The following is a 19,952-nucleotide window of genomic DNA, read 5'->3' as shown; positions in this document are numbered from 1 at the left end:
GGGTATCAACATAATGCAGGCTTTGAAATCTCTCAGCCATTTTCCACCATAGGCATGAAGGAACTCATGCCTGATAGACGTTCTGCTGGTTTCCTGGTTTTGTAAAAGAAATATTGCAACAAGGGAGTGTGGGGGAAATGCCACAGATTAAGTCATTAAGTCAACATTAAGTCCATTATGTTATACATTTCATCTACAGTGAGTGTGTTAATGTATATTTACATCAATGCAATCCAAACCATCATAACTTTCACAACAAAGAAGATAAATGCAACTCCTGCCAGAAGATCCTTGAATAGACTGATACACACACACTTTGGGCTTTGGCCTCAGCTAGAACTTTCTCCCCATCACTGGAAACTTGTACAATTAAATCAAACTAGCCTTGTCATTAAATAGGCCTCTTATCCTGGCCACTGCTTTCTCTGTTACTTTGTTTGTGAAATTAGTGTTGAAGCCCTTGTCTGTCAGTCCTTAGTTTCAGCCAGCTCCATTTGCACAGTTGTTAGAGACAATATCTGTAGGGTCAAGATGAGAGTACCCTGCCAATGCTTCTTCTTTAATGCCTGAATGAGAGACATTAGCCTCCCAGCAGCACATCACTGTGATGGGACACAAGAAGGATGTCCGATGACCCAGCACTCTCATGCAGCATCAGTACTTCACGGTTCTGGCAGACACCTCAGGTGCACAAGTTGACATGTTTTATTTTTTTGGTGGATTTTCGAGGCAATGAGAACTCTGTACATTAAGAGAGTAGATATTTCCTTTCTGTCAGACTCTAAAAAGATCTTTGGCTGTCTGTAGTTTTACTTTTTTTTTTCATTCTTTGTTTGTATGGATTTTCCCAGAAGTACAAACTGTTGCTAAATAACGCGCCCTGATAATGTGTTTTATCTGATAATTGTGGTTTTCCAGTGACCTCTCTGTGAACTCGATCAACCTTCTCCAAGCTCCATCAGACTCATAGATTCATAACTTCAGGAAATGACATCAATCCAGAGGTTTCAGTTCGCCTAACATCAAATTTTATTTCACCATCTTGGTTGTCTTGGTGAGTCTCACATCTCTTTCCCAGAATTAAAAGGAGAATACCCAGAATTCAATGGAGAGGCAATTCATAATTAAAAATAAAATAAAAAACAGGAATCTGACTTAGCCTGCCCAACATGTAATAACCTGTCCTGTCTATTACAGTAACCTTTCACCAATACCACTCTCTGTTCTTTCCCATGCGGTTGGAGTGAAGGAGGCCAGGTGCAAGTACACCTAAAAAAAGCCATCAGGAACTTTATAAAAACCTTGGCAAGTTATGAGTAGCGTCAGGAAGCACCAGCCAGCTTCCCTGTGTCAGTTTAATCACACAACTGGGTGATCCTGATATCTTGATGACGCCTCAGAGAACCAGGAAGTTCAACTCACATCAGCTGATGGCTACTCGCTGTGCATACCAAAATGGTTACAGGCAAATCCCATGTATTACATAAGGTACTTTATCTTCCTCTGTCTCCCTAATGTCTCAGCATACACAGTCTGGAGGTTGGATGGAGAATGTCCACTAGATTCGCCATAGCCTGCCAGTACCTCTTATTGGTGTGAGCAGGCATGGGCGTCATTTTGGTTTGAAAAGTGCTTGGGACATATGGGATTTTAAATAACCCATCTGCTACATATGTAACAAACTTTCTAAGCACAATTTACCATTGACCAATCAAACATAGCGAAAGTTAATGATAATTAACTCTCTTACCTTTATATGTCCTACTGACAGTTATCCACGAATCACACCGTTACGGCCACTGTTATTTCAGTTATGAAGCATAATGACAGGATGAACTAGTTAGTACATGCATTATTAGGACCATTCCTATGTTCCCAAGGTCTTATGTTGCCTGGGTCCTTTGTTCCCTGAGTCCAATATACCCAGGGTCCTATGTTCCCCAATTCTACATATGTGCTCTCCCAGGGTCCTATGGTCCATGGGTCCTATGTTCCCTGAGTGTAATGTCCCCAGGGTCCTATGTTCCCAAGGTCCTATTTGGGAACATAGATACGCTCATAGCTAGTTAGAGATTATCCTGGCCAGAGTTGCCAGAAATGTTTAGATCTCTTTTTTAGCACAGTATCACTTTCTATATTTTGGTAACCAAACCAAAATGCGATGGTAGCAATACTTACTCTGTTAGAACATTTAAAAACACTAAAAGCCAGGAAGACATAATTTCTGGCATTTGATTGAAAAGCAAGCATTTTAGATGGACGGCTTACATAATTGCATTGGAACAAAGGTGAGGGCATCAGATTGGGGGTCATCAAAGAGTATGCTACAATGCTCCATTGCAACAGTTAGACTAACATTACACATAACATAATTTTCATGTATCAATTTCGATTTTCTTCTATCAACTGCTGAAGAAGCACTTTGTTTGAGAAGTGGTCAGACTATATTCTCAGTTCTCCAAGATGGTGGGGATGGAATTGGTGATTACTAGAAGTGGTGGGAACATGTCCCCAGGGTCCCCAGCGTAAATGATGCCTGTGGGCAGGGGTGATAAAGATCACTGGGCAAGGCTCCCTTGGCATAGACTTGCTACTATGTCCCTCTCATCCGCCCTTCTCAATCACTGACACGCCTTAGTTCATTCATTACCTATGTTTTTAAATGACTTTGTATCGCTACTCAGGCCTTAGTATAGGTATGACTGTGTACGTCTTAGTGCGTCTGTCTAGAAAACATGATATTAGACCACATGTGTCAAACTCAAGGCCCAGGGGCCTGATCAGGCCCGACAAGCCATTTAATCTGGCCCGCCAGCTCCTCAGAATATTGCAAAAAGTTCCATTGATTTGAATGAGCAAGGGTGAAATTTTATTTGGTTTGCCTAATTTTCCATCAGGATTAATAAAGTATCCATCTATTTATCTATCAGAGCTTGTCTGCCGCGGCCGCTGGTATGTCGAACGCACCACAAATACTGCAATTCTCACAATGCACTGTCCCCGCGTTGGTAGCATACGTCAATTTAGGGAGTGCTTGCCCCACTGTCCGGCCCTCGACTTACACCCATTATTTTTTTATTTCGGCCCTCTGTGTATTTGAGTTTGACACCCCTGTATTAGACTTTAGATATTAGGGTTCCCTGTGATTTCAGCTATTTGTTCCCTGGGTATTTTCAAACAAACGTCACTGACTCTCCTTTATATCAGCTATTTGTCCCCTGGGTATTTTCACAGAAACTTCACTGACTCTCCTTTATATTTTGTTCGAACAACTTCTGGCTCTTGTATCAATGTTTTCACTGTTACAGCTTTATTTCTTAAGTACAATCTCTCTCAAGTGTGAAACTCAAATATTTGAACACGATTAAGATAAGGGTCTCTTGTGAAGTTAATCCAGTAACCTATCGAAGTGGCATTATTATCCAAGATAAGCTAATGAAACCTTTTTTATTTCCTTTTCTACATCTATGTGTTTGCTTGAATAATTAAATCTGAACAAAAGGCAGTTATAAGTGTATGAAGTGCCTGGATAAAATGGTCCCTACATCAGAAAGTTCTCCCACGCTTTTATGGCAAACTAACCTTTTAGTCTTAGAACCTCAACTAAAACTCTTTACACAATCTGCTGTGTATTTCAGCCCAGGCCTGGCAGAACAGACAAACTGTGTGAGGTGCGCAAGACTAGCCTCACATCTAGTTTGCATTGTAAATGTATACACTGTGAAACATGATGTTTTACGATCCTTAGGTGATAAGTTCTCCATACATTTTCACAACCAGATGCAAAGCAGATGGTCTTGAGCTGAAATGCCCATTTGAGGAATATGTTGCTATGGCTATGCATTGGATAGTAAATATACTACTGTATATATAACATCAGTAGTCCTCCAAACAGTCTCAGGTTCAGACAGCAGCCTTTGCTCAATATGCTGTATGGGCTTTAAAGCAGCAATACGGAGTTCTGTTCCAAAACTAGTAAGCTAACTACCTAAAAGGCATGCTAAAACCTTGCAAACACCACCAATAGCCCAGCTGACACGGATAGAAGCTTGCCAACACAATAACTGGTGTCTTTTGGCAGTTTAGTTGGCAATGTTAAGCGTGAAAGCTTTTCTTCCATTTGTGCAGGGTGTACCAGCCCATTACAAAGAACTCCATAGGGCATATACACATATGCTATCAAAATGAATTAGAGGATGGTACCAAAACTAGTTGCCTATAAAACCTTATCTCAAAAAGTGTCACATGTTTTGCATAGTGTTACTTTAAGCAAGTGATGTCCTGTGTATGGGCAAATAAGTGAGACTCACGTCATATGGATTGCCGGAGGATTTAAAACCTGGCAAATGCTGCCCTCTCCTGTGAAGAGTGTGATGTGCTGCCTGGATGAGGTACTCTCAGAAATTCAGATAATATGCTTTTCATGAGATGTACATAATTATTAAAAGAATTTCATAAAAATAAAAGTTTCAACATGGAGTTTGACCACTGTAAATGACATGCACCTGCTTTGATAGATGTGTTGATTGTCTTTTTTTTCTTTTGTACTTTATTGGCCTACACTGCAGTCTAGTGCGAATGTTGAAATGTGATGGTATGTCCTTCTAAATGCTAATTCAAAACTAGTTTTACACAGTTGTGTAGCAGATCATTGCCCAATAAATAATGCATTTCAGTTGTGTAGCAGATCATTGCCCAATAAATCTCTAATCTCTAATCATAATCCTTGTGCAAAGGCCAATCTAATTTATATTTCCATGCTTTTACTACTCCATCAATTGTGACATAGGTTTTATTGTATCTGCTGCCATGTATCCATTTACAACAGTTTGATCAGATGGCCAAAACACAAACATGCCTGTGCTGCAATCTGAGGTCTGAGAGATGCAGTGTCACCAGTATTACCCATTTCCTGAATGACTGGGCTTCCATTCTCTGCAGCCGAGCTGCAATTGGCCGATCCTTACAGACCCCTCCCGCTCCACTGTTTCTCTGGATCCTGTCCCTGGCTCCTCCCCTCCGCCTGCCACGACCCCTCTCCCCTGCACCCTGACTGCCGTGTTGCCGTTCCACTGAGCGACATCCCCTCCTCTCCAACCCGTCCCACCAAAGCACAGCAGGGGGGATATGAGGGCTCCTTCAAAGTGGCCCTACACCAAACAGACTAACCTCTGTCCAACTGCCAGAGCGACTGACCCTGTATCAAACTGAGCCGAGCTGAAGCCACAGCCATAGCAGAGGTAAGGATGTGCTTTTGCTTTTCTCTGATATCATCACATTATGGCTCCAGCCATGCATGTGAGGCCAGAGGCCACAGCAGCAAGCTGCAGCAGCATGTCACAGACTCAGGCTGTTTGGCTCTGGCTTAATGTCACGGCGACTGGCTCTCCCTGGTTGAGGGCTTATTTTGTGCAGAGCGAGGATTTGCCTGGGTCTGTTGCCGTGTTGATCCAGAATCCATGGGAGAATGAGAGGTTTGGTGAAAAAACAGGGAGAGGCTGGAACAGGAAAGCAGAGTCATATGATAGCAAGGCCGTGAAGTTAATCAGTAGAGAAAGAGAGAGAGCGAGAGATAGAGAGAGCGAGAGAGAGAGAGGGACAGAGAGAGAGAGAAGCTAGCACAGATGAAGTTGGGTGTGTTCAGACAGCAAACAAAAAGGCACTTCTTCCTCTTGAGTGCCAAATATGCGGTGAGTACATTGTGGTTATTGTTGACTTAACTTTGTTTAGGCTTGGTTCGATCAAAGTGTACATACACAGCTTTTGGTGGTTACAATTTTGACAGTCGCTCTGATATAAGTCTCATGTAAACAATCACAATAGCAACACATTTATGAACTGCGAAGCAATTAAACTAACAGTGTGTGGAGTTATTACAATGCTGATCGTATTTGTATTTATTTATTTATTCTGACATGTGCCATCAAGGACAACTCTCTAAAACATATGTCATTCCATTTATAAAAAAAGGAATGCGTTCAAACACCATAGATGTCTCCATATGGTGTACAACAATACATTTACCCCCCCCCCCCCCCCCCCCCAATGTTTTTCCCTGTAGATTTTCCCTCTTCAAAGGAACTGTGAGGAGGCGGATCCAGGGTAGGGTCCATCTTGACCCAGTCTAAGCATTGAAGGTGCACTTATGTACTCCCCTCAGAGTCTGCATCGCTGGGGCATCACCCACAGTGAGAGCATGGAACGCCTAGCATACAGCCAAGGTAAGCACAGTCAACATGCCTGGACTCAGACACACATGCGGAGTGGTTGTGACCTGTGAGATGTCCACAATTACTAATCCTTGGTTGTTGCTGAATTAGTTTCTTCCAATTCTTTATGTTGTTGTTGTTGTTGTTTATTTTTTAAAGAGTCAGTACTTTGGCAACACATTAGTTGTCTTTGTTCAAGGCCTCCACAGTATCCCTTACACGCAACTGATGAATTATTCCTATTGTACAAAAATGCTCTTTTTGCACATTATCTTTCAACCAAATTAAAAACCTGAAATGTCCACCTTACAAAACCTTGGATTATTAGCTGCAATTGTTTGGAATACCTTATTAGAATGATGTGCTTGAAAAATGTATACCTGTCATATTCTGCTTCAGTAAACTGTGGGAACATCATAAACTCCGAACATTTCTGCGTTAATTATGACCAACACTAGAGGGCACTACAAACTTGCCCGACCATAGCATTACGTAGCGCTTTTGTGTCTTGTGAGCGTTTTTGACACCACCCCTTCTTTGCAGACGGACTTGAATAGGGACCACTCGGTGTAAACAAATCTATAGCGCTGAAGAACTGACTTGTTCTGAACATTGACCTGTTAAATCTAATTGGACTGCTTGTCTGTACTGGTCTAAGGATGTAGTTGAATGGACTGACGGCTGGGAGAATCAACCCGATCTGGGTTGGAATCGAATCTTTCACTGTTAATCAATGCCATCCGATAGCGTTAGATATCTGCCGTGGTCGCTGTCAGGGGAGGAATCGTACACAATCTTATGATATTCACTTCTGCAATGGCGACACCTGCAGAACATGACCTCACTTTAGCTGAGGCCGAAAGCAACAAAGAGAAGACTCAGGTGTTTGGGATCCTTAGGTTGCAGGAAGACAAGTCAGCCGGCGACAAAGCTAGCACCGTGGCCGCCAGCACCAGTAGCAGCAACGTCAAATCTGGGGACGGGAGATGGCAGGCGCCTATCTTCGCATTGGCAAGGAAAGCATCGGAAACCTTCTCAGGAAGCATTCATGTTCTTCCCAAGGTAGCAGAGCACAAAACCTCTCCCTTTACCGAAGACTGGAGCACCAAGGGTGAGTGGCGATGTGTTTTTAAAGCGTTTGTTACAGTGGAGGCCCCGCTGATAGGCGAAGATTGACATTTAGATACTATCATCATAATTTTCAATGATGTAATTCCAAGTACGTCCACCACTACCGTCTCGTCTTGTGCATCATTTGTAGTTCCTACCTAGGAAGTGCTATATGAAAGCAGTGTGTCCTGTTTTATTTTATTTCATTTTTTATTTTATTTTTAAGCTCCATTCTCCTCACTCTCCAGATGCCTGTTTTTTAACAACACGTGGTGTCGGTCGTCCAATTAGCTGTGCGAATCACACCGAACCACACCCGGACCCCTGACGCGATGCTCGTTCAGATCATTTACATATGCAAAGTCTTTATTAGTCTTTATTTTCTTCGTATTGTAGCTGTGATGAACTAGCCCGTCGACATCTAATGTAGATTTTGGTTTGTAGAATCTAGTTTCTTGGGACCCTTTGATCTCAAGACATATTGTCCTGTTCACACCGAGAATGTCAATTGCCCTTCATGAACCATTTATTAAGTTAGGCCGATTGAATTTGAATCTTTTCTTTTCGTTAAGAATGTATCAGACTCAAAAGGCAATGTAATCAAACTGTCACGAACAGCGACCCAACCATGAGCAGTCATGTAACGCACTGTACACTGACAGCATCTGATCTCTTTAAAATACATTTACAGAAACATGACATGTAACTGGGAAGGTTTGTCAGCGCCACTAGCCCGTGACTGCCAACTGTTTTTGTATCATGAAGCATTGGGAATAACCGTATAGGAAAATAGCTGGCCACCTGTGTTTAAAGGCTGTTGTGGATTGCTATCAGTTCTGGTAATTGTAAACCCATCCAGGGAGAAATCGGAGTAAATTAAACGGTTTGTGAATGGATTTGCTTACCCATTGCAAACAGCTTCTGGGCTTATACTCATCATTGGCCACAGTAACTCAAAGGACATTTTTATCAGGCTGATGCACTCAGACAGAAATTGATTTTTATCTAACTGACTTGACTAATCACAGCCAAGGTTTCTTTGAGGGGTTTTGATCAGCTGCATCTCAAGCACATTTGTTATTTTAAAGTAATTGTTGTGTTAGTTGTGTCTCAACTGAACTTCTGAATTGACGAATCACAGCCAAGGTTTCTTTGAGGGTTTTTGATCAGCTGTATCGCAAGCATATTTGTTATTTTAAAGTATTGTTGTGTTAGTTGTGTCCCAACTAAACTTCTCAGTTTACTGGGGACGTTATTTTCCTGAATTGCATTTAGATGTTACTGCATGCATTCAGGAATTAGCTCAATCTCTTTCACCTGCACCTGATCACACCACATAAATGAGAGACAACTTCAGGGATATACATAATAGCCGCATTCTGAATATAAAGAAAACTCAGGCAGTTTTAACTGCCCTTGGGTGTGCCATCACTGTCAAACACTGTCAAACTCACTGAGCCCAGGCTAAATATATATACACTATGTGCCTGTTAGTTAAGATGTATATTTATCTGTTCTCTCTCCTTCTCTTTGTCTATTTTTCTTTCATTCTCTCGTTTTCTTTGCCTTCATTTCTCTCTCTCTCTCTCTCCTGTCCTTCTTTCCTTTTCTCCCTCCAGCCTTTCGGGACCCTATGTCCATGGAGCGTGCCAACCTGCTGAACATGGCCAAGCTGAGCATCAAGGGTCTGATCGAGTCTGCCCTGAGTTTCGGCCGAACCCTCGACTCGGACTACCCTCCCCTCCAGCAGTTTTTTGTGGTGATGGAGCACTGTCTTAAGCATGGACTGAAAGGTAGGCTACCATGCTGTGGCAGTTTTTGACTCCTTCCTGTCATCGACTGGTGATTATGAAAGGGTGTTTATGAAAAGGGATAGAGACAGTCAGTCCCCGCACTTCAGAGGTACAGTGAGGTCACCAGTGATCTGTCACCAGTGCGTTGTTAATGCATTTGCTGACAGTTGGTATCCTCAGCAAATGCCCCCCAGGCATTTATGCATCATGTGGTGGGTAATTAAAAGCTGCTCCCTGACTGCTTCTCTTCCCAAGTATAACAGACTGCAGCCTGCTTAAGAGCAACAGCAGTGGTACTTTGATTTTGATTGTGTGAGAATACATGAAATTATTTTTTTTCTCTGGTGGGGTGTGGTTCTTAGTGCTTAAGTTTACATATCAGTGGCTAATTCACATGGCGATAGAATGTTGTTCACCTTTTAATATGTAGATTATGTCATTCTTGCAATGAACTGTCAATAAAATCATAACTATATATAACTATATACATATGACTTTGCAATAAAACAAAACCGTTCTTATGCTTATTGCTTTGTGTCTCTTGGACTAACTTGAGGTGATACTTGTTTGCATCCATCAGTGAAGAAGTCCTTCCTTGGATACAACAAGTCTCTGTGGGGCCCTCTGGAGATGGTGGAGAAGCTGTGCCCTGAGGCGGCTGAGATTGCTGCCAGCGTCAGAGACCTCCCCGGCCTCAAGTAGATACTTCTATATTTTTTCCCTGTTAACTTCCTCCTGGAAGCCATATTAACCTTTAGGAATGGACATTTAGCTTAGCTGTACAGTTTATTTTCAGTTCCATTCTGTTTTGTAACTGGGACGGCTTAGACTGCATTTTTCCAGGAACATGAGTCTGGAAATTGAGTCATTAGTCACATCGCAGCTCATGATACATTGGCAAATTTGATTCCTTTCCGCTAAACGGTACAAAAACCCGTTTGGCCCCCAAGCCTTGACATTTGTTGGGCTCTATCAGTTTAGCTGCAGATGTCTGTGGCTCATTTTCCTTCCCCATGTGTCCTTTTTCTGACAAACGGGGACCTGAAAGAGGAAGTGTGAGAAGACGAAGCAGTCGCACTTCTGGTTTAGGGGACCAGATGCAGACAAACTAAATAAAATAATGTGTGACATGTTACCAATGCAGAAGAGATAACCTCAAACATTGATATATATCTATTTATCTAACTGAATGAGGAACATTTGTATACGGCCTTTCGGCTTGTAAACACCTGCGTAAGTTTATTTCTTTGTGACATAGCAGGCCACACGTCTGCAAAGTTTGATTGACAGCGGTTAGAGCCTCTCTTCTCAGCCATTGAATTAACTCATTTGTTGCATTTGTATGAGCCAGATTTCTGCTTTTGACATAGCGCTATTAAATAAGGTAGAAACTACACTGCAACAGCACAAGCGGCTAATGACCCGGGCTGGCAAAAGAATGCATCAATGTGTTCTTATTTCTGACAATTAAAAACCAACTGACCACTAAAACCAGGGACATTTTTTCAACATGCGGGATTCGGGACACAGGGTCAAAATGCTGTGCAATACAACAAAGTGGGACAAATGCTCACCCTGCTCTGGTTTCATCACCCAGAGGAACATCTGAGCCAACTATGTGATACTAACGATGTTAAGCAATTCAACACAAACTCACTATAGAGTCCACATCATATGCAAAATCACACCAAGTTAAACATGACAGAAAAGGGTGACTTATGGATGAGATATATTTCTGTAGACTTATTTGGGTGAGACACTCTTGATAGAAAACTAACGTTTGTTAGGTGTCTACAAACGGACATCACTCTGACAAAAATTAGTAATTCAGAGTTCTACAGATGTTTTCAAATCAGTTTGTTAAATAATCTGTTGTTAGCATAGTAAAAGTGTTTAACGCTTGTGTGTGTGCTCTTTTGTGTGGATCAGGACCCCTCTAGGGAAGGCTCGAGCGTGGCTGCGTTTAGCTCTCATGCAGAAGCGTCTGGCCGACTACCTGCGATGCCTCATCACCAGGAAGGACATAATGAGGTACGGGTGCTCATTCTCCTTTCCCCTCCCCTCCCCTCCTTTCCTCTCCTCTCCCCTCCCCTCCTCTCCTCTTCCCTTGAACAGCTTTCCCTCCTTCTTAGATCCTTTCATTCAGGAGCAGCACTCCATACAAAAATACTGATGAATCTTCACACCATCCAGATGAATTAGATGGTGTAGAAAATAGTTACCTAATTGGCACATTTTTTAGATAAAAAGAGATTAAATATTCAGGAATTCTTAATGTTGTGATGTTCCTGTTGCTAAATATCCAGTTTTGACGAGCACTTTCCAAAGCGTAGGCTAGTAGTTAATGTTGCAGGGATCTCTGAGAGTTTCTAAGTATTGTAAAATTCTCTGCGGTAGAAATCATGGTTTGAGTGTGTGTGTGTTTTTGTGTGTGTGTGTCACAGTGATTTCTACGAGAATGCAGCGGTGATGTTGGAGGAGGAGGGTGCTGTCATAGTGGGGCTTCTAGTAGGACTCAATGTGATCGATGCAAACTTATGTGTGAAGGGGGAAGACCTGGACTCACAGGTCAGTCTCACTGTGCCAGATCAGACACTCACCATGCTCAATTACAATTCATCTGCCGAATTATATATTCTATATGGAGCCCTTTATTGTAAGCCCAATGAAGAGTATCACACTGTAGGGATAGCCAACACCTTATTATTTCCATATTAACGTGCTTTGTTGTGTCATGATGTTGAGTTTGGTCATACAAAGTTGCCTTGGTACTGTACAGGTGGGCGTGATAGACTTCTCAATGTACCTGAAGAATGACATTGATGACTACAGAAGTGAGGAGAGGTAAGGATGTCAAATGTATGACATTGTAAACATGTTTCACAGTTTCATTAATGCAAAAATGAAACATTTGGTAAAATATTTATCAGTATAGTCTGTTTGATGCTGGGAATATTCAGTGTCCCTCTTACTGTTTCACCAGAAATGGACAGATAGCCGCCATTTTGGACCAGAAGAACTATGTTGAGGAGCTGAACAGACAACTAAAGTGAGCTGCTTTCACAAGAGGGTGCACGCACACATACACACACACTCACCTATAGATCATACATATGATGAGTAATGTTAATGGTGACTATAAACACACGCAATACTTTATATTATCCCCAAGGACAGTCCGCTAAATGCTGAAAATACATTCTTGATACTGCTTACTCACAGATTTAGTATTAAGCTTTCATTGGCATGATAATGCACTGGTCTTTTAAAAGACTTCATAATGCTCAACTGATCTTCTCCTTTCTTGTCTCTCTGATGTGCAGTTCGACTGTACAGGGTTTACAAGGAAGGGTAGACAACCTCGAGAAATCCAACTCCAAACTCATCGAGGAGGTACAACGTTCACTACCTTAATGTCTTTCCCATCTGCCGTGTTTTTGCTCTGTGTCTAAGATAAGGTTTGCTTCCTCTTCTAGCTTGCCATAGCCAAAAACAACATCATCAAACTACAGGAGGAAAACCAACACCTACGAACAGAGAACTCTGTGATTGTCATGAAAACTCAGCATCGTCTAGAGGTAACGCTCTGTTCCCACGGCAAATCTAACTCTCTAATTCAGAGAGATTGCACTAAACCACCATAGCATGCAAGGCTTTGCATGTAGCTGTTATCCATATGTGAAAAAGTGGTTTGTTACATGTTTAGGTGACTCAGGTAGATGTAGACGTTGAGCTGGACACTTATAAGCAGTCGAGGCAGGGCCTGGACGAGATGTACAACGATGCCAGACGAGCACTAAGGGAGGAATGTCAACTACGGCAGGTCAGAACTCTTTCATTCACACAGATGTAGACAGAAAAACAATAACTGTAAAGTCAGCATCTGTCATGGCAGAGAGGTGTACCTGTCTTCATTGTGTACTCATCTCAAAAGGCATGAATCTCTTTGCAGTACGTCATTACAATGTCTTTGCAGTAAACTGTAAACCTAAATCTTAATAATGTAAAGAGGACCTATTATGCTAATTTTCAGTGTTCATAATTACATTTTTGGGGCCTCCTAGAATTGATTTGCATTCCTCAATGTTCCAAAAACACATTATTTTTCTAATATTGTACATCTGTATCCACCCTCTGTCTGAAACGCTTTGTTAGAGCTCCTCTTTAAGCCCACCTTCTTCCCGATGAGCCCAGTGGGAAGGTTTCTGTGGGAGATAGTTACTCCCTCTGGTGTGTAACTCCCTCTGGCTTTTGTAACCTTGCAGACTCTTTACATGTCCAAAAAGCAATATAACACACTTAAAGGAAAGAAAAAAACAGAAAAACATAATCGGTCCTCTTTAGTAATCAGTCACTAGTAGCGCTTGCTTACTCTCAGATGGATAGATGTATGGATGAAAATGTTCTGTATACGGTATTCTGTCTGATAAATCCGAGCTTAATTTAACTGAATTCAGTTGAAGCACAGTGCGTGAATGTCTGTTTGTCTGTCTGCGATGGCTGGGTGGAGAAGGATGTGGAGAATGAGCTGGTGGTGCAGGTGAGCATGAAGCAGGAGATGGAGATGGCGATGAAGCTGCTGGAGAAGGACATCCACGAGAAGCAGGACACCCTCATCGGCCTGCGCAACCAGCTGGACGACGTCAAGACCATCAACGTCGAGATGTACCAGAAAATGCAGGTAGGGTTAATGGCAGTCCTTGCATAGTTTTAGCCATACAAATGTATGCAATGGGTCTAGGTCATAAAATACCAAAATGTCCTTGGATGTGTTAGGAAAAAGAAACTGAAAGTAACTGTAATGTAACAGAGCCCCTGGAAAGTCCCATTCTTTTATTTGAGTGATGAAAGATGAATGGTAGAGAATAGAAGTGAAGGTAAATAAATTAAAAAATTTGCATTGATAAAAATAACCTGTATGACCTGTTTTCTACTCGTGTGTGTGCATGTTGAGGTGAATGTTTTGTTTTCTCTCCGCAGTGGCCCTTATATTAGTATCTTACAGGATAAAACAAATTATAAATGTATTTCAACACAGTGTGCATTCACTGATCGACTGCTTACTTTTCCATTAACAGGCTGCTGATGATGGCCTCAAACAGAAGGATGAGATGATTGCCCGTCTGGAGGAGAAGACCAATCAAATCACAGCAACCATGAAGCAACTTGAACAAAGGTAAGGGTGCAGTGTTTTACCTCATGCTATACCACACTTAAATATCACAGCTGTTTTTAATGTTTTTTTTTTACATCAGACATGACTGTTTTGTGCAATATTGGGCATGCAATTATTTGTTCTTTTGCATGTCTTTAGTAAAGTGGTCTTGTTCCACATGTTTGCAAAATCACATTTTAGTATTTTACTGTACTAGCTTGTGCAGCGTGTTGCCACCAGTACATTGTCATGTGTCAGTCAACATGGATCCATCCCCTCCCCCTCTCTGTTCCATTGCTTTACCGCCATCTTACCTGTACTATTTTTACGACTGCATTGCTTAATGATCTTCTGGAGGCTTTTTGAGTGACATGGAAATTCACTGATATGTACATCCTCTTTCCCTTTTTGTTCTCCCTTTCTTCTTTTCTTTTCCCCCTCAATCATCTTTCTTTTCTTTGAAATCATTCCCTCTTCTTGTGCAACTATACATGATCTCTCTCCCCTTGCCAATGCATCTGTGACCCCCCCCCCCCCCCCCCTGCACTTGCGGTGATTTCTCCGTAGCGACAAAGATTTGCTGAGTCAGACCAGAACTCTCGCCATGTCCTTCGTGAAATGTGCCAGCACAGACACCGAGCACCAATACAAGCTCGTCAAAGATATTTCCTTCTGAATTTTTAAGACACTTTACACTATTTGTCTGTAAACACTTTAACAGCATAGTAAAACACAGTCTGGTATAATTCATGGTTTTTGACTGTTCTCCTTGGCTCTCCACTATAACAGTTATTCTGCAATTGGCTGTTTCTATGACAGACTTTTGTTGTTGTTGTTTTTTTTCATATGGAGCAGTTTTATAGAATATCTGATTATCGTGGTACTGTAAACATAAAATAATTAACAACAGTAAATGTAACTGTTTCACCAGACACCACTAACAAATAAAGATGTGTGTCTTTTAACATGTGACTCAATAAACTTAGATGTTTTGAAATATTCAATTTCGTGTGATTGTGTCCAGAAGTCCCCTCTGAGAAATTACATGAATGGCGCGCTGGTAGCATCTTCCCAGTTCCTTTCCTGTCCCTCAGCTGAGTCTCCTGGCTCTCTCCTTCCCTCTTCTTTCTTCCTGTGAGTTAGGATGCCTGTACATGCCTTGCTTCTTTTCTCTCTTTTTTTTAAAAATCCTGTTCAGTTTACATCAATTTTGTCATTTCATTCCCGCCCCTCACCCTGTCCCACTTGTGATGGGAGCCTCAGTTTTACCCATTCGGTTTGAATTACGCCAGATTGCAGGAGGCCGAGAGGGATTGTGCGACCGCCGAGGAAGGAACGCGGAAGTTCAAGCAGGACTTTGCCAACAAAGCAGACAGTTTACAGAAGCAGATTGCCCAGAGAGAGAAGCAGATGTAAGTCTTGTCTAAAGGCTCCTCATACCCCCTCCTGCTCTGTATTCAGTCTCTTTCTGCCACCAGCTTGTCTAGGTACAGTCCGTGATTCAAATTCAGCTCATTTATCCAGTCTTCTGTAATGGCACCTCAAAAATCCACTTTTCCAGCCAATCAACACCTTGCTTCAGGAGCACGGAAAGGAGGGGTGTAATTTGATTGGCTGTTAAGCTTAAATAACATCTACAGTACCTTTTGCTAGAATCATGGAGCGCACCTTTTTTTGTCTCAGTGTTGATATATTGAAAGAAGTGAGTTTGTTGTTTGTCCATTGGCAATAGGCTGCAGCTGGAGACGGACCTGAAGATTGAGCGGGAGTGGCGGCAGACCTTACAGAATGATCTAGAACGGGAACGCGAGAATGTTGCTCAACTCAGCGCTGAGGCTCAGCAGATAAACGGACTCAAAAAAGTAAACGTCCTTATTCTCTCAGTTTTCCATATTCTTCACTCAGCATGTGCTTAAATGACTCAATGTTAAGGTTATGTAATCTCAGAATAATCCAGTCCTGTTAGGCAGTATGTTAGGCAATTTCTATAGCCACTTGAACTATATTACACTGATAGGCATCAAACAGAACTTAGATGTAGACTGATGGCTGGTGCCAGTTTGTGTAGTTCCATTGCAGTGGTTGCGTGTACATTGCTCCAAATCCTTATGTGTTAACTTGTGTTCAGCTAAATAATGCTTTAATTGATTTGTTGGGCATGTTCAGTTGTGTCAAGACCCTGAAATCGTATCTTTTGGATGTGTTCATACAGGAGTTTCACCGGATGCATGATGAAAACAGGCAGCTGAAGGGTATCTGTGAGGATCAAGAACAAGCCCTAGAGGAGCTTGGCTGCAAACTCAGCGAGTAAATAAGCATTTCCCTGTTCTGAATGAGGTCCCATCTACACTCAGCATAGTCATAAGCATATTCCTCTTCTGAATGTAGCATTGTGGTATATCTAGCTCTAGTGACTGAGAAAGTGGTAATCAGTAATCATAAGGCATTAGTAATCATAAGGCATTAATGTTTAATTATATTATAGGCAACCTCATTACCAGAATTCATGAAAGTGAAATCATCCATACTCTATTGCTTCTGTAACACAGGATATTAAGGCAACACTATGAATTAATTCTTGAAAGGTATCTGTTTCTTTAGTCACTGATGTTTGTGTAATATATTTAGATCCAAACTGAAGATTGAAGACATCAAGGAAGCAAACAAGGCACTTCAGGTATGTTGTGTGTGTGTGTGTGTGTGTGTGTGTGTGTGTGTGTGTGTGTGTGTGTGTGTGTGCGTGTGTGTGTGTGTGTGTGTGTCCCTCACACATAGGGATATTTGGGATTCATATATCTTTATCAAATTACAATACAATCAGGACATGCTTTGTAGTAGTATATATGCTGCCTGGGAATCCAGCATATGACCATGGATGTTTCAGCAAGCTCAACCCATTGGGCTTCAGATCGAGCTGCTCAGCAGAAACAATATTAATTTTGAGTGATTATTAGTACAAATAATTATGATCAAATAAATGTATCAAGACATTTGATTTCAGCTCTTTTTTTATTTGATGTACTCTTGACTTCTCTCAGGGTGGCCAAGTGTGGTTGAAGGATAAGGATGCTACCCACTGTAAACTGTGTGAAAAGGAGTTTTCCATTTCCAGAAGAAAGGTTGGTGACCACGTCTGCAAACAGATAACACTCCACTTCACTCCACTACATTATGTTCCAAGATCAGAGAGAGAGGTTATTTATAACATGATATTATTATTTTTGAATTTCTTCATTTCATGAAAAGGCATGTAATTTTGCTGAAAGGGTGGCATTCAGTAATATCTGAAGAAAAGCATGTCCTGTTGGGTCATTAACCTTTGACTTTTGTGCCTGAGCAGCACCACTGCAGGAACTGCGGCGAGATTTTCTGCAACGCCTGCTCCGACAACGAGCTGCCACTCCCTGCCTCGCCCAAACCGGTGCGAGTGTGCGACACATGCCACGCACTCCTGCTTCAGCGCTGCTCCTCCACTACCACCTAAACTAGAAGGAGGCCAGGGGTTGCCACACTACAGAGAGTACACTCACGTACTACAGCCACAGACTAGACACTGCTTTAACAGAGCAGACACAGCAATAGCCACCTGTTGCCACTGACACAATGTACAACAACTAAAATCCAAGATGGCCGACCACTTGTTTCAGGTGTTAAAGACGTTTACATTCACCTCAGTGTTGTGCCTGAGCCAAGATACTTTTTTGAGATTACATGACTTTTTGGCAGCTGGCCAAAATCAGACTTTCATAAAGACTGAACATTCCAAACTTGAAGTACAAATACCTCTCTTTAGTCCATACAATGCATCAAATCAGTAAAAACTATTGTGATAAATGCTCTATCCCATGTGATGGAGAGAAGACTGTTGAGATATCTGATTTATTTCTGAAGTGCAAGATATTGATTGATATTCACACGTGCCTAAGTAAGAAGCCAAAATAATGAATGATGACATTTCCAGACATTTCTTTGTAGAAAAGTCAGACAGAGACGTTTGACCACCCTAAAGCACTAAGATTCTTAATGCTGCTTTGATTTTAATGACAAAACTGCAAAGTATCAGTTCTACAAAACTTGCCATTTACTAAGAGAAATCTGTACTTGTATTTAGAATGAGGTACTATATGTAACATAGCACATAATGGTCATAAAAACACCAAGGTTTTTACTTTATTTACTTTTTTTTGTAAGTGTAAAACTGGAATGCCTCACAAAAGAATATGTATGATGTCAGTATGATTGATAATTTATGCCAGTTACATGATATATTTAAAACCGAATTTGCAACAAGACATGACTTCATAAGATGGCCAGATATTTCAATTGTGAAATGTTGTACAGTTGGATAAATATGTACTAAACCACTGGTGGTTATATCTGTTGATTGTTTTTGTATTTGTGTGGAAGCACAATGGATACTGATGAGTTTTCATATCAAATTCAAATATATCACTTTTGGATGTCTGAAAGAGCTGAAATACTGTCCATTTATTAACATGTCTGTGGACATTGAAGTGTTCTGTTAGATTATATCCTATGATTTACTAGTATCTGATCACTTGACAGTTTGCCTTCACACTGATTATATCTCAGATCATTGCTCAATCAACTGGTTTCAGTCCAGGGGCGAATCTAGGTTCCGACTTTTGGGGGGGCTAAGCCCCTAGAGAAATCCTATTATTTTTCCTGTAACCCAACAGAACTAGGGGGGTCTGGGGGCATGCTCCCCCACAAGATTTTTTTTGAAAATATTCTTTTAAATAGTGTCCTCTAGTGGGTTTTAGGTGAGAAATTAACACATTTAGATTTAAAATATGGCACAACAACATATTGAAGACATCTGCTGAGAGGTGCTTATTATACTGTAGCATAATCATTTAATGAAAAGAGACAGATTAGTTGCCTGTTTCACAGAAGACAATCAAATTAAATGTGACATTGTGTCCCAGCTATTAACATTGTTCGGTTATGTGTTCTAAGATAAAGATCCTACAACATGCATATCTACCCCAGGTGAATTAATGAAAGCCAATTAATACAATGTTGATACTGGAATTTTATTTAGTTATGTATAGAAAGATACACTTTTTAGAGAAAACATTTTAAAATAACAGCAGCTGTTGTAAGAGAGATGAGGGAGTCAAAGATGTACGCCTTTATGGCTAATGAGGCCAGAAATGGAAAGACTGCACTGCTGGCCCTTTCACAGGATGCTGTTAGGGAAAGGCTGCTATCCCTTCACAGAACTGACTCACTTTGATGCTGTCTTAATTAGCACGGTAATTGAGGATCAATTAGTTGCTCATGGTATTGAGGACCTGAAATGTGTAGCTCAGACTTACGATGGGGCAGCTGTAATGGGCGGGCCTTGTTGGGTGTGTGTATTTACGATGAAACGTACCTTGTGATAAAGGCAGTCCGAGTACTTTTCTCCGGCGCTTTCTCCTTCCAATCCTCAGTATAATTCAAACTATTAACATGGGGCGGCATCAACGGTTAACGTTGTAGGCTGGAATTCACTAGCTAGTTATATCTGGCTGAGCTACTGAGTAGGCTAGCATACCCACAGGATCAATGATGATCACTGGCATGATCAAAAGAGCCACGACATCTATAATAAATCCGCGATGATTTAACCATTTCGTTTAGTTTACCATTTTAAACGTAATGCGCTATATATACCTT

General features: G+C 41.4%; 1 protein-coding gene across 3 annotated transcripts; it reads left to right on the top strand.

Annotated features, from left to right (window-relative positions):
• The first annotated feature begins 6,763 nt into the window (after positions 1-6,763).
• On the top strand, positions 6,764-18,668 carry rufy2 (RUN and FYVE domain containing 2). Of its 3 annotated transcripts, none has more exons than XM_080849315.1 (18): positions 6,764-7,320; positions 8,939-9,112; positions 9,693-9,810; positions 11,042-11,143; positions 11,557-11,680; positions 11,892-11,956; positions 12,096-12,161; positions 12,436-12,505; positions 12,589-12,690; positions 12,819-12,935; positions 13,626-13,793; positions 14,191-14,288; positions 15,560-15,679; positions 16,000-16,129; positions 16,480-16,574; positions 16,896-16,944; positions 17,306-17,386; positions 17,608-18,668. In XM_080849315.1, exons 1-18 carry the CDS (start codon positions 7,008-7,010, stop codon positions 17,749-17,751), a joined length of 2,136 nt encoding a protein of 711 aa, XP_080705441.1. In that variant the 5' UTR covers positions 6,764-7,007; the 3' UTR covers positions 17,752-18,668. The 3 variants fall into 3 exon arrangements, with proteins under 3 accessions (XP_080705441.1, XP_080705440.1, XP_080705442.1); XM_080849314.1 differs by having other exon boundaries at positions 13,623-13,793; XM_080849316.1 differs by lacking the exons at positions 15,560-15,679; positions 16,000-16,129; positions 16,480-16,574; ... (1 more) ...; positions 17,306-17,386; positions 17,608-18,668 and adding an exon at positions 14,835-15,315.
• The last annotated feature ends 1,284 nt before the right edge of the window (positions 18,669-19,952 follow it).

This window comes from Sprattus sprattus, assembly GCF_963457725.1.
Source record: "Sprattus sprattus genome assembly, chromosome: 12".
In the NCBI taxonomy this organism is placed as follows: Eukaryota; Metazoa; Chordata; class Actinopteri; order Clupeiformes; family Clupeidae; genus Sprattus; species Sprattus sprattus.
The sequence above is the reverse complement of the archived record's forward strand: the minus strand, read 5'-3'. Positions and strand labels throughout refer to the sequence as shown.

Excerpts from the sequence above, each read along its gene's own strand:
- rufy2 (XM_080849314.1), top strand. The coding sequence starts at position 7,008 with ATGATATTCACTTCTGCAATGGCGACACCTGCAGAACATGACCTCACT. Across the intron at positions 9,811-11,041 it reads AGAGACCTCCCCGGCCTCAA|GACCCCTCTAGGGAAGGCTC; the intron begins GTAGATACTTCT and ends TGTGTGGATCAG. Across the intron at positions 12,162-12,435 it reads GAGCTGAACAGACAACTAAA|TTCGACTGTACAGGGTTTAC; the intron begins GTGAGCTGCTTT and ends TCTGATGTGCAG.